Source organism: Panthera leo, chromosome A2 (genome assembly GCF_018350215.1).
Source record: "Panthera leo isolate Ple1 chromosome A2, P.leo_Ple1_pat1.1, whole genome shotgun sequence".
NCBI classification, from domain to species: Eukaryota; Metazoa; Chordata; class Mammalia; order Carnivora; family Felidae; genus Panthera; species Panthera leo.
This window is the reverse complement of record NC_056680.1, coordinates 9953241-9973126: the sequence shown is the minus strand read 5'-3', so window position 1 is coordinate 9973126 and position 19886 is coordinate 9953241. Positions and strand designations below refer to the sequence as shown.

The 19886-nt window shown below is 50.3% G+C and overlaps 1 protein-coding gene and 1 long non-coding RNA gene across 8 annotated transcripts in view; one reads left to right on the top strand and one right to left on the bottom strand.

Annotated features, from left to right (window-relative positions):
* The window catches only part of ADGRL1 (adhesion G protein-coupled receptor L1), a 44197-nt gene extending 37136 nt beyond the window's left edge, over positions 1–7061 (top strand). For 5 of the 7 annotated variants that reach the window (XM_042928672.1, XM_042928670.1, XM_042928671.1 and 2 more), the window contains 6 exons: positions 476–644; positions 1964–2092; positions 2278–2374; positions 2467–2595; positions 2769–2786; positions 3218–7061. In XM_042928672.1, coding sequence (XP_042784606.1) covers positions 476–644; positions 1964–2092; positions 2278–2374; positions 2467–2595; positions 2769–2786; positions 3218–3960 — 1285 coding nt within the window. In that variant the 3' untranslated portion in view covers positions 3961–7061. Of the gene's footprint in view, positions 1–475; positions 645–1963; positions 2093–2277; positions 2375–2466; positions 2745–2768; positions 2787–3217 lie in introns of those variants that run through there. The other 2 variants (XM_042928674.1, XM_042928676.1) reach the window with 2 other exon arrangements.
* On the bottom strand, positions 33–19886 carry LOC122214054. The gene is made up of 2 exons (XR_006199727.1): positions 19695–19886; positions 33–631 (listed from the first exon to the last, which is right to left on the bottom strand). It is a non-coding gene; the product is annotated as an uncharacterized LOC122214054 (long non-coding RNA).

Genomic DNA, 19886 nt, shown 5'->3' with positions numbered 1-19886 from the left:
TGTGGTGCTCTCACTTTCAGTACCACACGATGTGATTTTAAAGACAAATGTGGTGTTTTATTGTGCTTGTTATATATCTACTTAATGAGTATTGGAAAACGCGTGATTTAACACATCTAACCTGTGCTCTTGGAGACATAGCTGGTTAGTGTAAGGCTAAGTGCAAAAGGTAAGTCCACTTCAAGGAAACTTACAGAGAAATAGGCAGCAAAAGACAGTTTAAGGGGCTGGAAACACGGACCAAAGGGTGAAGGCTAACGACTGACCTTTGCAAAACCCCAAACCCCGACCTCGGGCCCGGGCTGGTTGAAAGTACCGCTGTGCAGGCCATTCCCCCCAAGGCCCGCGCATCCTAGGTGGGTCTTTGCAGCCAGCATCGAGGCTCGCCTGAAGAGGGACACGCAGCAGGGCTACGGGGGAGGGCTTCTCCACTGTAAGGGACTTTGATATCCCTTCTCCCTCTCCCCCTCCCCAGATCCTGGGCCCTGGGGGCCATCGCGCTGCTCTTCCTGCTGGGTCTCACTTGGGCTTTCGGCCTGCTCTTCATCAATAAGGAGTCGGTGGTCATGGCCTATCTCTTCACCACTTTCAACGCCTTCCAGGGGGTCTTCATCTTTGTCTTTCACTGCGCCTTACAAAAGAAGGTGAGGTCAGGGGAGGGGTGCAAGTGCCTGCCTTCTGCAGTGGCACTGTGTCTGCTGTGAGGGGAGAGCAGGCTTGGGGTCAGGAAGGATTTAGGCAGGGGTGAAGATGGTTCTGGAAAAGAGCAAGATACGGCAACACGGGGGAGCAAGAAAGCAGGACAGGTCTGGGGAGCTGGGAGAGCACAGGGCAGGATTGTGACAGAGGATCAACCTCACCCCCCCCCCCCCCAGCGTGGGGCACAAATCAAGGGTGTAGGAGGGAGAGGACTGAGTACCACCCAGACAGAACGTTTCTACTTCATTAGTTGGGAGATGAACTGTGAGTTTTGTGGTAACAGTTTCCTTTTCAAATGTGTGAAAATCTGAATCATGAAGAAATATATATGTGAAGGAGATCAGAGAAGCAGACGAGTGTGGAGAGGGTGTACAGGCAGTAAGCTCTAGACGAAAGTCGGGGAACCTGAACCCAGGTGTTTGTAGACTTCGGCTTCAAGGGAGTAGGGAGCCCCAGACAGTGGTGGGGGCAGGTGGACAGTGAAGCGGGGAAGGCTGAAGCAGGGATCACAAGACCGCTGCTGCAAGACCCTGGGGCCTGCGTTGGATACGCAGGGACAGTGTGACCCCCTTGCCGCCCCCATGGCACACAGCCAAAGCCAACATCCTCGCACAGCCCCCACTTCACGCACAGTGACAGCGACACCCTTACAGCAGCCGCAGGCTCACACATTCCTACCCGGGCCTCCCTCTCCTCCCCTCCAGCCATGCTCTCCTCTGCTTTCTCTCAAACACCTAGACACGGACCCTCCTCAGGGCTTGTCCCTGCTCCTCCCCACATATCCACAAGGTCTGCTGCCTTATTTCTTTCAGATCTTTGCCGAGAGGGCTCCTCAGGGAGGCTCCCCCTGGTCTATTTGAAATCACAGACCCCCACTACACCCCCAACCCACAGCACCGCCCGACCCCCTTCCCGGCCACAGTTGTCTGTACAGCACCTGACACCATCAAACATCCCACACGACGTGCCGGCGTTTGCATCTACGTGTGTCTCTGTCTACCACGGTACTAGCTCTCAGAGGTAGAGCCGTGGGTCTGATTTGTTCTATGCCATTCCTGGGGCCTAAACTCTCCCTGGCACACGGCACATGCTCATTAAAGATCTGTCGTGTGAACAAATGAGAAACCCAGCAGTGGATGTGGAGAAAGGAGGTTGGGCCTGAGCAGCGAGAGAGGCTGGCTGGCCGTGGTGGGACGGGAGACGGAGAGGTCTGAGAGGCTAGCAGGGCACCCGCTGCCAGCTCCCTGTCCTCCTCCCCACCCAGGTGCACAAGGAGTACAGCAAGTGCCTGCGTCACTCCTACTGCTGCATCCGCTCCCCCCCTGGGGGCGCTCACGGCTCACTGAAGACCTCAGCCATGCGGAGCAACACCCGCTACTACACAGGGACCCAGGTATCTGGGCCGGGGCCAGGGCACCGGGCAGGGCTCCCTGGGGCTGAGTGTTGCACCCACAAGCCCGAGAGGCAAGGCAGCACTCAGCCCGGGTCCCTGGTGGTGCTCATCAGACGAGTGACCTCAGAAAGATCCTGGAGGGTGGGCGCCCCGGGGGCCCCCTCACGTCCAGGCTATGTCCCCAGAGCCGAATCCGGAGGATGTGGAACGACACCGTGAGGAAACAGACGGAGTCCTCCTTCATGGCAGGCGACATCAACAGTACCCCCACCCTGAACAGAGGTGAGACAGCATCCCTCGCCCTTCACTTTATCCCTCAAGATTCTTAGACCAGTGTCTCTGGGCCACCTTGTGACCTCTGACATCCCGGACAGGTACCATGGGGAACCACCTGCTGACCAACCCCGTGCTACAGCCCCGTGGGGGCACCAGCCCCTACAACACCCTCATTGCTGAGTCGGTGGGCTTCAATCCCTCCTCGCCCCCTGTCTTCAACTCCCCAGGTGAGAGCACTCCAGTACAGGAAGAGATCAGCAGCTCAGGTCGGGGAGTGTGAGGTCTGCATCCCAAGGGTCTCTGCTTGGGGCATCCTCATGCTTCCTGAACTGGAGCCTGGGCTTGACTTCCCAAGCACACTCTCACCTTCTCTCTTTTCTCTCCTCGCTGGCACCTGCAGGGAGCTACCGGGAACCCAGTAAGTGTGACTTGCCTGGTAACGTTTCTGAGGCCGGGAGGAAAATGTGATGGTGGCCTCCTGGGATGATCTCACTCAGGGAGGAGAACTCAGGGTGCCCCCCAAAGCCCCCCCCAAATACAGCCGGAGGGGGTTATATTTGGCTCTCAGGTAGGCAGTGAAGGTGAGGAGTGTCAGAGCACAGGAAATGGAACCGGTCGCACAGAACTCTTCTGTGTGAAGAGTTAGCCTCTACCTGAGAGGGGACCTGGAGAGAACGGGTCCCCACCCCCTTCCCCAAACCTGCCGCTGGGCTGGTGTCCCCTCTGCCAGTGAGAGAGAATGGGAATGGGAGAGCTCAGCCCAGGGGGAAGCAGGCACCCCCTCTCCCGTGTGCCCATGCCCCTGTCACCGCCCACGTGCCTCCTGAGCCGATCCCCTTTTGCCTGCAGAGCACCCTCTGGGAGGCCGGGAAGCCTGTGGCATGGACACACTGCCCCTCAATGGCAACTTCAACAACAGTTACTCCTTGCGAAGTGGGGATTTCCCTCCAGGGGATGGGGCCTCCGAGCCACCCCGAGGCCGGAACCTGGCCGACGCTGCTGCCTTCGAGAAGATGATCATCTCAGAGCTGGTACACAACAACCTGCGGGGCGGCAGCAGCGGGGCCAAGGGCCCTCCACCACCCGAACCCCCCGTGCCACCTGTGCCAGGGGGCGGTGGCGAGGAAGAAGCAGGCGGGCCCGGGGGTGCTGACCGGGCAGAGATCGAACTTCTCTACAAGGCCCTGGAGGAGCCGCTGCTGCTGCCCCGGGCCCAGTCGGTGCTGTACCAGAGCGATGTGGATGAGTCGGAGAGCTGCACTGCGGAGGATGGGGCCACCAGCCGGCCCCTCTCCTCCCCTCCGGGCCGGGACTCCCTCTATGCCAGCGGGGCCAACCTGCGGGACTCGCCCTCCTACCCGGACAGCAGCCCCGAGGGGCCCAGCGAGGCCCTCCCACCACCCCCGCCTGCGCCCCCCGGCCCCCCTGAAATCTACTACACCTCGCGCCCACCGGCCCTGGTGGCCCGGAACCCCCTGCAGGGCTACTACCAGGTGCGGCGGCCCAGCCACGAGGGCTACCTGGCAGCCCCAGGCCTCGAGGGGCCAGGGCCCGATGGGGATGGGCAGATGCAGCTGGTCACCAGTCTCTGAGGGACCTCACGGACCAGGGGCTGGTGGCCCAGGCCAGGGAGGGAACCCTGGGTGGGGCTCTGGTGGGAGAGGGAGACTCACGGAGGCAGTGGCTGGTGGGCCACTCTCTCCAAGTACCCGTCGGCCGTGGGCCCTCTAGGCCCCTCAGGAGTTCTGCCATGGGGGCCTGTGGTGCAGGGTTCACAGACAGGGTTTCCTACCAGCCACGTGCACCAGCTCGAATTGGGGGAAGTGCAGTGAGGAGAAGCCAAGAGGTCCCCAAGGGAGTAAGGAAGGAGAAATTGGATGGGTGCAGCCCACTCTCTACTTCCCCCTCTCCCCTACCTTCCTACCCCCTGGAGGGAAACGAGGGCTTTGGTCTCCTTGGGCCAAGGGCCCTGCTGAATGGAACCTGTCCGCTGCTCCTCTCTCTGCATCTGGAAATGCTGCCAGCTGCACCAGGAAGGAGCAGTGGGAGCAGACAGGCAGGTTCCTCCTGCACTAGTTCCCTGCTCCTTGGAGACTGGGGCCTCTGGCCCAAGAGAAGGCCCCAGGGCAGGCGGAACGGGCAGTTGTGGCTGCTGGTTTAAAGGTGGAACTTTCTCTGAAGCTCCTTCCCTCCTCTGCTCTTCATCCTTGCCTCCCCAGCAAGCCTGCCCATCAGCCTCCTCAAGTGCACCCAGTGACCCCCTCCCTTGGGGTGACTCCTGATGAAGCACAACTCCCCGCAGGGCCCCCAGCCCACAGGGGTGGCCATATTTGGGCAGTTCCCAGTCCTGTGGGCTCGGCTAACTGGGGAGCAGATTTTGGGTCTGGATCTCCCTGGGGAGTGGGTCCTGGGCTTGGATCTTTCCCTAGGGGGCCATCTTACCCCTTCCTCTCTCCTCCTCCTCCCCCATTGCTGTAAATATTTCAACGAAATGAAAAAGACAAAAAAAAAAAAAAAAAAAAGACCAAAAAAAAAAAAAAAAAGGAAAGAAAATCTCATCACTTGAAGCCACCGGGAGCCTGTGGCCCAGCCAGCCCGGGGCTTTCTCCGGAGCAGAGTGGCGCCGCCGGGCCCTGGCAGCCAGGACTTCTCCGTGTATGTGTGCATCCCCAGCCGGGGTGGGCGGGCCGCCAGAGCAGCTTTTTACAATCCAGAGACAGAAAACAAAATCTAGAAGCAACAGCGAAACAAAGAACCTGTTTCCTTCCCGGCACTGTTTCTGTCGCCTCTTTCCCTGCTCCGCCTGTCCCTGGCCTCAGTCAGCCCTCCTGGGGCGTGTACCTCACTGCCTGCCCCAGGACCGGGGCCTGTCTCCCCCTCCCCTCCCCACTGGCCCGGGGGAGACACCCTCACACCCAAAGATGCTTTTGCCAAGATGGCTGCGCTGTCCCTTTGAGTTCCTGCTTCTTGTATATTGCTTCTGGGACTCTGGGCCGAGGAAGAAGGGACTGATTTCCCACCTAGAGAGGTTGATGGGGGAAGGAAAGTGGAGGCAGCGAGTGGTGGGTGTGACCGGGAGGCTAGGAGTGGTGAAGTTGTCTTCTCTCTTGAGGGGGGTGGGGAGGGTATGCAAAGGTGAGAGATCACCTTCCCTCCCCTACACCCTCCTGCAGGGGACACAGAGCCAAGTACCAGGGCCTGCAGTCAGGACACCTTTGTATTGGGGGCTCTACCCCCAACCTATAGACTCTGGAAGCTTCAGGCTGGGGATGTCTCCTGAGTACCTCTTCCAGCACCCTCCTCTCCAGCCTCTCACCCTGGCCTCCCCTGTCCCAACTCTTTGAGGGTAGGGTAGTTCCATTGCCACACTAGCCCAGCCCTATCATTGCCATTCTCCCAGGGGTGGCCCTCCACCCCTATTCTGGCCCCCTTCTTGTCTCTTTTGCCCCTCTCTCTTTTCTCACAAGTGCCATGAGTTTTCAAACATCTTCGGGTCTCAGCCTGCTGCTGCCATAAACTTCTTTGGGTTAAGGGGGTGGGGGTGGGGGGGAAGGCTCTAGGGAGGAACTAGGGGAAAGGGACAAGTAGGTGGCTGGAGGAACCCTTTTTGCTGCTAGAAAGTCCCTCCCTTCTCCTGGGGAGCTGGGGCTGGCTTGTCCCCATCAGTTAGGGGAGAAGGGGTCAGACCAAAGATGGTGGTTTGTCCCATGTAGGGAGACAGGTGTGGGGAGAAGGCAGGTTTGGGTTCCATATCTGGCTTTTCGGTAGGAAGGCTTAACCTCATTCAGCAGAAGAACATGGGTAAGTCTGGATGGGGAAGAGAGAAGTATAGGGACAGTCTTGCCCAGACAGCTCTGTGGCCTTCCTTGGTATCACTAGGCCAGGAACTCCACTTAGGAAGGGGCAGTTAGAGGTCTGTGAAGAGCTGGCAAGAGAGGAGGGACAATGGAGGAGTTGGCCAGGCGTCAGTCCAGCCAGAGCCAGAGGCTGCCTCTGCCACCAGTAAGAGGGCTGGAGAGCAGGCCTGGAGGGAGAGTTCCACAGGGGGTGGGTGCTGGAGGTAGGCAAGGAATCAGCTTTCTCTCCCCTGACCAGCCCTCCTTTTATCTCTCCAGATACTGACAATCAAGGGGAGAGAGGGTGTGGTGGGTCCCTAGGTTCTCATTCCAGCCAAAATCACCAAGGTGGATTCCCAGGCCTCAGAGCTGCATGGCAGGGCCCCCTGGTGGGGTTGGACACCACTGCAGTCAAGTGCAAAGCCACCCCCGAGAGCCCAGGTGTCCCCTCACCCCGACCAGACCTGGTGCCTTGACACCCCACCCCAGCTGGGACAGTATAGAGAAGGAAGGGTCTTGGTTTCCTCTCCTACTCTCTTCCTTGGGCTCCTGAATTCATTTGCTTTTAAATCTTAGTATTTTTTGTTGTTGTTTCCCTGGCCTTCCTTTCTCTGTCAACACCTCTTTCCCTGTGTCTTTTTCACTGTCTCTGTGTACCTCTTCTTTCACCCTCAATATCTCTTGTGTCCATTCGGGCCTCCTCCCCTCTCTCCCGTGCCCCCCAGTCCCTCCTTGGTCTCCTTTTCGATATGCCAAACCAATTTTGGGTCGAGTGCATTTAACGAGAACAAAACAAAAGGCTCATAACAAGAACGTTTCAGAAAAAAACAAAAAGTTTAAAAAAAATTGTTGAGTCAAAAAAAATCAAACAATAAAGAAATTAAGATTTCTTGGAAAGACAAGAGTGGCGTGACTCGCTGGGGGGTAAGAAGCGGGTGGGTGGATCTGCTCAGAGTGTCCTCATGAGGCTGAAACGGTGAGGTGAGAACCTGCACTGCAGCATTTTGAACCCACCGCAGAGGCCTGGCGAGTCACAGAATCCTAACACTCACAGAGAACTTTGCAAGTTCCTGGGTCTGGCTGAGCACTTCAGGTGCAGTTTCTCTGAATCCGCATAAATGCTCTATGGGGGAGGTTATCAGATCTCCATTTTGCAGACGGGGAACCTGGCTTACAGTGCCTAGATGAATGCCCAAGTCTCTCTGGCCAGGCCACTGCATATCAAGTGTCAGAGAAGCCCACCAGCTGTATTTCAGGCAGAGTGCAGGCACCGTATGCTGTGCCTGTCTCGTTCCACCTGCCATTCCTAGACCCCCACATGCTGCTGGAACGGTGCATTTTCAAACGTGCCAAGGTGGGACCGCATCACGTGTATTGCACATTCTCAAACGCAGCTCCCAGTGCTCCGAGAGAGGAAGGACTATTCAAACAGTGCGAGCATCTCTCTGTGCCTCCCTCCCTTCAACATCCGCATCCAGGATGCCACACTCCCGATTCTCTTCCCACCTCTCCAGCCACTCCTTCCCAGTTTGTGGCTGGTTCCTTCTCATCTCCTGACTCTTAACACCGGTGAGACCAGATACCTACACTCACTCCTTAGGAGATCTCAGCCTTGTTGCATGGTTGTACATAGTAACTATAAACTGACAACTCCCAAACACAGAATTCCAGGCTGAACTTCTGCCTTGAGTTCCAAATTCTTTCACATCCAACCTACCCCCTCCACATTTCCCCCTAGGTGTCTGGCAGGACTCCAAACTTAACTTGTCCAAACCTGTCCCCCACAGCTCCTCTCATAGGCTCCCCACCTCAACTAATCGCAAATCCATCTGCGACTCAAGAATAAACCCTTGGAGGTTCCTTTGAACTTACCTCTTTGTTCAACCTCACATCGAAACTGACAGAAAATGGAATGGTGGTTCTAACTTCAAATTATCCACAGTTAATTCTTATCACCCTGGTTCAAGCCACCATTGTCTCTCATCACGACCACTGCAACACTCCCCTAACTAATTCCCTTGTCCTTCTTCAGGCTTTTCTCAACACAGAAACCAGAATGATCTTGGTAAGCACCTTGTCCCTCCTCTGCTCAAAAGTCTCCAGTAACCTCTTCTCTTGCCCAGACAAAAGGCCAAAGTCAGCCCAACAGCCTACAATGACCTACGAGGCTCTACGACATCACATCTCATCCCCATGGCTCTCCTCCTGCTTCCCTCCACTCTAGCCATGCTGGGCTCCTCACTGCACACAAAGATGCAGGCACCTGCCTCGGAGCCTTTGCCCTGGCCGTTCCATAGCATTCACTTACTCTCCTGCAGAGAATCCTCCTGCTTATGAAAATCAGAGCTTCCCAAGCCACTCCATTTAAACTGCAATTGGCTACCCCAGAACTCCCTAAAACACATTTTGCTTTGTTGGTCTCCCGTAGCACTCCTATCTACAAACTAAGAAACTTCTTTTGCTTGTTTATTATCTGCCTCCCCAACCAGAATGTAATGTAGAATGGTGTGTTTTTGTTCAGTGCTGCTCCCCAGTGTCTAGCACAGCATCTGACACACAGTAAGTGATCAATAAATATTTGTTAAAGGATGGAAAGCTGAAATGAAAGGGAGACCTAGAGTGAGCCTGAGAGGAGAGTTACAAATGATGGAACTGTGTGAATCGGCCATTTCTTCCACTGCTCTCGGTTCCCATGTGCCCCTCACTGCGCAATGCTGAGTTTAATTTAGCGCAGCCCTGAAACCTAAGTTCACTCTTTCTGCTGGTACCCAACCCAAGAAAAGGCAATCTGCTCCTATGCTGGAAGAGGAGCTGATGGTACTGGACTTACTGAGACACTCTGTGAGCAGGTGTGGGGACTTCAAGGGTAATCAAATTTAACTATATATGATTCTGACTTCGTGCTCTGATTTTGAGATCAAATCCCAGCATAAGAGGAGGTTCTACAACACAACCAGCTCTTTCACCTCTGTGTCCTTTACTCTCCCCAGCACGGCACACACCGTCCTCTGCTAGCACAATCTCAATCTGCCGTGCCAGATGCCTGTGACCCTCAGGTGGCTGTTAGTGGCACCCGTACATACCTGGTGCAGCCATCTGCACATGCCCAGGAACGGGAACACTTACGTTGACATTTATCACTTCCAAGTTCCTTCCTACAATTCACCGCATGTACTTATCACAAAGTATGTATTCTTATCCCTATTCGTCAAATGAGGAAACTGAGCTTAGAGTGACAATGACCTACTCACACAGGACAACTGGGCAGTTCAAAGTGTCTGCATCCCACAGATGCTTTACATGCCATCCATTTTAATCCTTTCAGTGACCCGACGAGGCAGGTATTAGCCCTGTTTTATGGCTGCAGAAGCCGAAGCCCAGGACAGCTTATCCCCACGTTCACTTGGCTAATAAGAAAGAGCTGGACCAGGCCTCCATCTTGGTCTTCTGATCCCAGGAGCTGCTTCTAGGGATGTCTGTGCTTGGCTGCAACTGCCCACTCCCCATCACTGTTCACCAACCCCACGTGGCACACAATACAGAGGGTTGACGATCTGGCTCCTCACATCACAGGAGATGCCCACTCAGCACACCACACTCCCCAACAGTCCCCACGTAGGTAGCATTAGGGCTGTCCAGAGCGGGCTGATGTGAGTCAAGCCAGAAGGACGGCCTAAATGCAGAGCCACAGAGGATTCTCTCCAGACCCCCAAAAGGCTAAAGGCACTGGGGGCCTCCAACCCAGAGAACACCTCCTCTGTCCCACAAACTCTCGGCAAGACCTGGGGAAGCCAGGCTGAGGCTAGTCCTCAATCCCCCCAACACACACAGGCTTATTCTGCTCTTCTCTTACCCCTTCAAACATCAGTCATGGAAATGAGCAATGAGGACAGGCCCCTGCTGCCTCCTCCCTCCCCCACTTAGATCATGTTCACTGCACCAGGACTCTCCTTGACCAAAATCCTTGCAGCTGCTAATCTTTTCTGTTTGTCCTGTCCCGTCTTCCACAACCCTCCACCTTCATCTAAGTGATCCCAGCCTCTCACAACTGAAGCCCTCATTGTAACCCAACCAGTCCTCTCCTGGGAATCAATCCTAAACAACCACAAATGCACATGAAAACTTAGCAACAAGAAGGTTCACTGTGGTCAGGTTTCTGTGAGTGAAACACAACGAATAAAATTTCAGCACAGAAAATCATTACATAAATCAGGCACATAAAACAATACATATAGCCATTAAATACAACGATGCAAGGGGCATCTGGGTGGCTTAGTCGGTTGAGTACTCAACTTTGGCTCAGGTCATGATCTCGCGAGTTCGAACCCCGCATCGGGCTTACTGCTGTCGGCGCAGAGCTCACTTCAGATCTTCTGTCCCCCTCTCTCTCTGCCCCTTCCCTGCTCGTACTCTCAAAAATAAATAAATCATTTAAAAATAAATAAATGAATAAATTTTAAAGATGGTGCAGAAGAACATTAAATGACATGGAAATAAATTTTTAATAAGATTTTGTATAAAAATTTAGATATAAAAAAGATAAAGCATGACCCACCTTTTTGAATGACACTTATATACAAACAGCGCATAAACAGTTACATAAACTTGTGTGTATTTGTGCATGTGCACACACATGCATGCGTATATTGTGAAAATTAATAAAGGGAAACCTCACTAAAATGGAGTCAAGAGGCCAGAAGGTGGAGCTCTCGTGCCCTATCGCCAGCAGTCATTTGCAGACCCAACAGGAAGAGATGCACCTAGCAAGTGGATTCCACTTCCCGACCCCAGCAGGAGGAAGGCTTTCTCCCCGCAACCAATCCTCCCCCCCACCCCGCCCCACAAAAGCCCAGCTGAAGAGAGACAGATTAGCTCAGCCTATGAAAAGCCACTACACTTCGGACTGCCAGTTCACTCCAAAGCACTTTTGGTTTATAACAGCCTTCCCAACTTTCCCTTTTCTCTGTAAGAGCATACCTCTCCTTTGTCCTTTAGAGTTGCCTATGGTAAGGTTTTGTCTGGTCACAGCTTGCAAGTCCCAAAATGCAATTCTCTTATTCCCAAATAAACCCGTTTTTGCTGTTAAAACTCAGTTTTATCCTTAAGGTTAACATTACATGTACGTATATGTACACACATATAACATCAGAATATAAAGCTATGCTTCAGAATATGAACAGTGAGTAACTTACTTTCTTCCAATTCTGCATTTAAAAAAATTATTTCAGGATCGCCTGGGTGGCTCACTCAATTAAGCATCCGATTTCGGCTCAGGTCATGATCTCACGGTTCATGGGATCAGGCCCCGCATCGGGCTCTGTGCTGACAGCTCAGGGCCTGGAGCCTGCTTCGGATTCTGTGTCCCCCTCTCTCTCTGCTCCTCTCCCACTCATGTTCTATCTCTCTCAAAAATAAACATTAAAAAAAATTTAAATTTTTTCATTAAGCATGTATCACTTTTGTAAAAGGAAAAAGTATTCGTGTGTCCTACTTTCTGTGGAATAACAAAAACCAAGAATAACCGATACCTCTGAAAGAATGAAGAACTAGGTGTGAGAACCAGCCCTTACAAAGATTGGTTATGTGGTAATGTTTAAGAAAATGCGGTGTTGGCACAGGAAGACAAACAGGCCCATGAAGAGACCTGTGACTGGATGCAAACTTGTTCTAGACAGAGGTTACAAGTCACTAGGGAAAGGACGGATTGATCCAGAGGATCTCAAGGGTTTTGGTCTTGGGATCCCTTTACCCTCACAAAACTTCATGAGTGGAATTGGGGAGGACTAGGTGGAGCACAAAAGATTTGGGAGACAAAGAAAATACTCTTGAGACTATAATGACGGCACACGTCTGTCCAAATCCACAGAACGTACAACACCAAGAGTGAACCCTAATGTGAACTATAGACTTTGGGTGATAATGATATATGAATGTAGGATCAACTATAAATATACCACTCTGGTGGGGATGTTAATGGTGGGGGAGGCCATGCATGAGAAAAGGGGAGGCAGGGGGCATACAGAAAATCTCTGTACCTTACTCTCAATTTTGCTGTGAACCTGAAACTGCTCTTAAAAAAAATTAAGGGGCGCCTGGGAGGCTCAGTTAAGCGTCTGACTCTTGATCTCAGCTCAGGTCATGATCTCACAGTTCATGGGTTTGAGCCCCATGTCAGCTCTGTGCTGGGAGCACAGAGTCTGCTTGGGATTCTATCTCTCTCTCTGCCCCTCTTCCGTACTGTCTCTAAACACTAAAAAAATTTAAGTTAAAAAATGAATTAAATCTTAAAAAAAAAAAACAAACTAATGGGAACCCTAAAGAGCTGTTGTTTATAGGGATAGGGATTACTTCTATGTATATTTACTAAATTAGAAACTACAACTGACAATTTTTAAAAAATTTAAGTTAGCTAATAAATCAGGGGCACCTGGGTGGCTCAGTCGGTTAAGCGTCCGACTTCAGCTCAAGTCATGATTTCACAGTTCAAGAGCTGAAGCCCTGCACAGGGCTCACTGCTGTCAGCACAGAGCCTGCTTCCCATCCTCTGACCACCCCCCTCTCTCTGCCCCTTCCCCACTCATCCTCTTTCTCTCTCAAAATAAACATTTAAAAAATACATAAGCTAATAAATCCAACAGATGCTAACATAAGTCAGCTATTTTGTAAGAATAACTATGTTTTTAAAAACAAAGTAGTGAAAAGAATGGCATTGTTTTACATTTTGTGAAGCTCCTAGTGTTTGGCCCAATAGAAGAGACCAGAATTCTCACACAGGTTCTGCAATCAATCTGTTGCAATATGCTGTCTTGGTTGAAGTTCATAAAGGAAATCCAGCCTCACACAGATACAGTTAGAAAAGGAGTGCGATAGCCTTTTCAGCTAACTGGGGATATCCTACTTTGTTACTTACCAAAACTCAACAAGTAGTGGTGTGTTCAAGTTAGTTGTAAGGTCAGGGGCGCCTGGGTGGCTCAGTCAGTTGAGCGTCCAACTTCAGCTCAGGTCATGATCTCGCAGTTCGTGAGTTCAAGCCCCACATCAGGCTCTGTGCTGACAGCTCAGAGCCTGGAGCCTGCTTCGGATTCTGTGTCTGCCTCTCCCTGCCCTTCCCATGCTCATGCTCTCTGCCTCTCAAAAATAAATTTAAAAATGTTTAAAAATTAAGAGTTGGTTGTAAGGTGGAATATGAAACTGTATCAATGAATTTTTCATACTGTTACATTGAGCCCCCTTGGCCTATTGGAAAATACTGATCTACTGAATTACTATACGATATTTTGAAAATCTTCTTTGTTAATATCACCACTGATCTCATCAGAAAAACATCTTTAAATATTGCAAAGTAGTCAGGCTCATGGTGAATAAAAGTTTTCCCAAAGACTAAATTCTGCTTGAAAGCTCAAATTTTATCACTGGCAACACACCATCAATGGTCCTCGAAGTGACCAGCTCCCTTCATTCATTTCTGAGAAAATACCGGCCAAATATCTTAACTGAATAACTACCGTCTGTCATTCTTTCAAGTAAAAATGGTGTTCCATGAAAAAAGGCACCAGTTCCACCTCTACTCAAACAACTGTACAAGTGCACTTCCTCACCTCCCGTCGCTCTTCAGCAAGCAACAGACGTGCTCCGTGCAAACTTCCCATTTCACCACACAGAATATTACAAAGACGTGTTCAGAGGCTCGGTTTTAACGCAATTACTACTTTCATGGCTTCTTCAAGGACACTCTTAGGTGAAATTATTTTCACAATGAATGTGTGGCGGCAGCGAGGAATACGAGGACAACTACTACCACATTGTGGGGACACTGCACAGACTCCTGTGCTAAGGCACCAGCAGTTTCACCCACCACTGCTTTTCTGCCAGTCGTGCAGAGGACAACACTGTGCAAATGAGAAATGGACGTGACCCTTTAGAACCATTATGAAAATGGTTTACCTCGTGGATCCCCAGGGGATCACATTTTGAAAACCACTGAACTACTCAATAAAGGAAACCGGGACAACTGGTTTCTGTGCGGAAAAAAACAAAAACACAGTCCCACCTCACATCATAAACAAAAATAAATTCCAGGTAGATTTTTTAAACGCTAAATATGAAAAGTAAAACTTCCTTGGAGGAAAAAAGAGTAGATACAGGTTAAGATTTCTTAAGCAGGGCACAAAAAACACAAACTTTAAGTAGACTGATCATTCTGATGACATTAACATAGTAATAATAAACTCTGAACTTCAAAAGACACCATACAAATGAAAAGGCAAGTTTCAGATGTGAGAAGAACCATCTATACTCAATAAGATGAGGGCAATCCAGCAGGAAAATGGGCGAAGATATGAAGAGGCAACTCACAGAAGATAAAGGGTCAATAAACAGACATAAATACCTCAGTCTCACGGGTCATCAGGAAAATGCTAATGGAAACCGCTAATTTACACAAATCAAAAAACAGAAATGTAAAAATCTGACAGTACCAAGTATTGATAAGGACACTGGGCAACAGCAACCTTGCTGGGGGAGTAAGAACTGGAATGGTCATTCTGAAGAGCAAACTGGCAATATCTAGGAAAGGTGGCTATTCCCATAACCCAGTAATTCAACTCCTGATACGTATCTTAGGGAAACTCCTGCATGTGTGTACAAAGGAGACACATACAGCAACAACCACTGAAGCACCGTTTGCAAGAGTAGAAAACAAGAAACAACCTAAATACTGAGCAAGAGGTAAATGGGTAAGGTAAGTAAACACTGTCCAACAAAATTTTCTGTGACCGTGGAAGCATTCTCTACCCATGCTGTCCAAATGTGGTTGCCATCAGTCACAGGGTGCCTATTAAACACATAAAATGTGGCTAAGGGTGACTGGGAATTGAACTTTGTATTTAATTTTGATTAATTGAAATCCAAATAGCCACAAGTAGAAAATGGCTACCACATCAGACAGCATAGCTACAGCAATGAAAATGTATTTTTTTGGGGTCCAGCATAATGCGTTTGCAGCGATGTTACATATACGTAAACACATATACACTGCAAACGCATTATGTTGGACGAAAAAAGCAAGTTTCAGAGGTAACGGCTGTGACCAGAGTGGAGCAAGCAAGGTGTCTAGAATGAAAACTCTAGGAGGCACTCACTCTCAGCGTTGTATAGGTTGGACACTTGTGTGACCCTGAGAGTGAACGCCTCCTCAGATTTTGTGCCACAGGTGCCATGCTCGCCTCACCTTTTAAGTATATGTCCGGTATGCTACCTTGTCCGGGGTCCCCGAGATCATCCTAGGTTCAATGACTCACTAGGAGGACTCACAGAATTTTGCAGAGAGCCTACACACAGCTATGATTTCTTACAGTGAAAGGGTACAAAGCAAAACTGGCCAAGGGAAAAGGCCCATGGTGCAAAGTCTGGAGGAAACCATGCACAAGATTCCAGGAATCCTCTCCTAGTGGAGTCACGTGGGATGCACTTAGTTTCCCCAGGAGAGTTGTGACAACACACGTGAAATACTGCCCACTGGAAGCTCATTAGAGAATCAATGCCCAGGGTATTTATTGGGGGCTAGTCAAGTACCAAAAACACTAGACTCCAGAAGGAAAGGAGATATTCAACATAAAGCACATTGTACAGTTTAGGCACCAAGAACCACTCTTTAGGGGATGGCAGAACTCTTCTGAAATCCAAGTTCCTAGAGACCAGTCAAGGGCCAACCATGCAAACAGGCCTTCCTAAAGGACAGCAGTCTCATACCTACTATGGCCAACTCTTTTTTGCACAGATTTCATTTATATAAAACTGTAGAACATGACACATAATACTATGCATTGTTTATTTTTTTTTTTAAATTTTTTTTTTTTCAACGTTTTTTATTTATTTTTGGGACAGAGAGAGACAGAGCATGAACGGGGGAGGGGCAGAGAGAGAGGGAGACACAGAATCGGAAACAGGCTCCAGGCTCCGAGCCATCAGCCCAGAGCCTGACGCGGGGCTCGAACTCACGGACCGCGAGATCGTGACCTGGCCGAAGTCGGACGCCCAACCGACTGCGCCACCCAGGCGCCCCGTATACTATGCATTGTTTAAAGACACACAGATATTAAATTGTACAAACACGCACAGAAAAATAAACCCTGAATCTAGGGTTGTAGTTACAAGGGGAAAGGACTTGGTTTGAGGCAGGGGTACACAAGGCCTCTCAATGGCATCTCTGATGTTTGACTCCTTAAGCTGGGAAACAGGTAAAAATGTATTTTGTTATAGCATTTCTTATACCTTTCCAAGTGTGTGTGCACCTGAAATATTATGTTAAGAATAAAGACTCATCTCCTTATTACTGTATACTACTAAAAGTTTATGTCATGGAGTGCTCTTCAGACTCTAGGTACTATGTTAAGCCCTTTATGTGAATTTACTCTTTTGAATACACTCAAAGGTCAATGTGAGGCAAGTGAGAGCTCTGCCCTCAACTAGCTGTCCATCTACTGAGGGATGATGAGAGAGAAGCACAGTCTAAAACCAATTTAAGTTCTGAATGTTACCAAGATAGTAAAACAGGGTGATGTAAGGAAAAGCTGCGTTATGGTGCCTGGGTGACTCAGTAGGTCAAGCATCCGACTCTTGGTCTCGACTCCGGTCACAATCTCACAGTTCATGGGTATGAGCCACACGTCAGGCTCTGCACTGACAGCTCAGAGCCTGCTTGGGATTCTGTCTCCCTCCCTCTCTCTCTGCCCCTCCCCTGCTCTCTCCTCTCAAAATAAACATTTAAAAAAAAAAAAAAAAAAGGAGCTGCTTTAACTACGGTGGCCTGGGAAAGCCTCTTTGAGAGGGGCACTGGAGTTGAGCCATAAACGATGGGAATGAGACAGCCATGCAATTATCTGAAAACAGCACATTCCAGGGGGAACGGCAAGTGCAAGGCCCTACAGCAGGAACAAGCTTGGTGTTGAAAGATGGTAAATAAAGCCGGCAGGACTTGAGAGTGGGAACAAGAGGAAGACTAGGTGGTGAAGCCTGAGAGGTCAGCTGAGGTCACGGTGCAGGGCCTGAGCCACAGTAAAGACCTTAGGTTTCATCCTAAACCTGAGGAGCCTTTGAAGGTTTTAAGCAGGGTAATGACATGATCTGGTTTACAACTGAAGATTATTCAGCCAGCTGTATGGAGAACTCATTACAGACGGAGCCATTTACTTCATTAAGCACCACAGACACAACGCTTGTGGCTGATGAGCTTTTCAGGCGGTATGAAAAAGTGGGGGGGGAGGTTCCACAATGCAAAAAGAACACTACAAAGTTGGAGTGAATAAGTAATTTAATGACACGTCTAGAAAACAACATCATGGCAACTTCGTTCATCATTAAATGCAGTATTCATATAAACAATTGAATTACATTTGGAAATAATCTGAAAATCAGATTTTCTCAGTCACGAAAATCCGCCAAGAAATCATAGCCGATCATAAAAGTGGATTTTCTTGCAGCCAAATCATCTCAAAGGAAAAAACACTTTCAATGATTTTAGCCACAAAACATTTTTGTACTTAATGTAAGATACAAATACAAAAAAAAAAAAAAAAAAAAAAAAAAAAGCCTAGCATCACGAGGCCTTACAACTCACTGTACCAAAACCACAGAGGTGGCTGGATAAGAAAAGCTAGTAGCTTCCGGGAGCCTGGGTGGCGCAGTCGGTTAAGCGTCCGACTTCAGCCAGGTCACGATCTCGCGGTCCGTGAGTTCGAGCCCCGCGTCAGGCTCTGGGCTGATGGCTCGGAGCCTGGAGCCTGTTTCCGATTCTGTGTCTCCCTCTCTCTCTGCCCCTCCCCCGTTCATGCTCTGTCTCTCTCTGTCCCAAAAATAAATAAAAAACGTTGGGAAAAAAAAAATTTAAAAAAAAGAAAAGCTAGTAGCTTGAATTGGTGTTCAGGCCTACACGCTGAGTCTGAACACTGGCCAGGGGACCCTTGCAAAGGCTTCTCTGGGAAAAGCACATTTGAACAGGTAGACCTGGCACCCGCCATGCCAAGAGCAGGGGAAGAGGTTCTGGGTAGAGAGGGGTTCTGTGCTGGAAATGCCAGGTCAGGTTGGCAAAAACAAAAAGACAGTGTGGCTGAATTGAAGCTGGGGTCGGGCCTGGGGAGCGGCGACCAGAAACAAGGCTGTAGAGCCTGGAAGACCACATTCTCACCCGGAAAGCAGAAAAACACTCATGTTTAAAGAGTGACTAAAAAAAAAAAAATAATAAAATAAAATAAAAAATAAAGAGTGACTGATCCAGGGGCGCCCGGGTGGCTCAGTCGGTTAAGAGTCCCACTTCGGTTCAGGTCATGATCTCCGGGTTTGGGGGTGTTCAAGCCCTGCGACGGGCTCTGGGCCCACGGCTCGGAGTCTGGACCCCGCTTCGGATTCTGTGTCTCCTTCTCCATCTGCCCCTCCCCCACTGGCACTCCGTATCTCGCTCTCAAAAATAAACATGAAAAAAAAATTTTTTTTTTTTTTTTTTTAATTTTTAAAAAGAGTGATCCAACCGCTTTCAGACCCACACTGTCCAGGAATACAGGAACCACTTGCCACAGGGGCTTGTGAACACCTGGAGACAGTTCCAGCTGCGCTGTAAAAATAGAACTTTCCACGTCACTTAATTCTAACTAATTAACACTGACATTTAAAAAACGGTGTGTGATTGAGCTCAGGGAAAACTTTCAAGCCGGTTGCCGACAGCGTGGGCACGCGCTTCTCCATTTTCAAGTGTCATTTTTAGGAAACCCAAAGCCAGACCAACTATTTCCGATGAAAGTGTAGCTGTAACCCTAAAACTGGGGACTTCGAAGCCTCAGTACCCTCGCAGAAGAACGTGAGGCATCTCATTTGTATGTTTTAGGCCCATCACTTGTTGAAATACTATTTTGGCTATACTGGGTTAAAGATAACATTAAAATTCACTCCACCTGTATTTTTTTTTTTAACTTTTTTTTTTTTTTTTCACCAAGACGTCCTTGCTAGAAAAAATGTGACACGAGAAAGGCGGGTCGTGTTATTTTTCCCCCGGGTGGAAGCGGGAGTCTGGCCGGCAGGGCGCGACAGCGGTCCGACCCTGGCGTGGGGGCCGAGAGAAGTTTCTAGTTGCACTATGCAGTCACAAATCGCGTCAGCGAGTTTTCACGGCCCCGTTCAATGAGCGGCGGGGGGTTGGGGGGGGGGGGGAGGACGTGGCCTGGGGAGCTGAGTCGCAGAGGCAGGACCCCAACTCCCACTCACAGCGCTCGGTGTCCACCTGAAACCTCCCAGCAGCTCAAGGAGGCGAGAGCGGGACTCGAACCAGGCCCCACTCCCGGGGCCCCAGCCCCAGCGCGTCGCGCGACCGCCTCTCCGTCTTCCCTCGCGGGGGTGGGGGAGGGGGTGACCAACGTTCACAAAGTTCACAACGGACTCCCCCACCGCTGGGTCTGAGGAGGGGCCGGGAGCCCCTTAAAGAAGGTCCCGGCAACGCTCACCTGCTGACAGACGCCAAGGCGACAAACGCTCCTCCTCTCACTCTACACACGCTTCGACCACGCCGGCAGCCAACTTCCGCTCCTCTGCCGCGAATCCCCAGCTAAGTATTCCTCTCCACCCGCCCCCGCGACCAATTCAGCCAATCACCTCTCAAAGAATCTGCTGCGTCCCTGCCACTCTCCTCCCTGCCA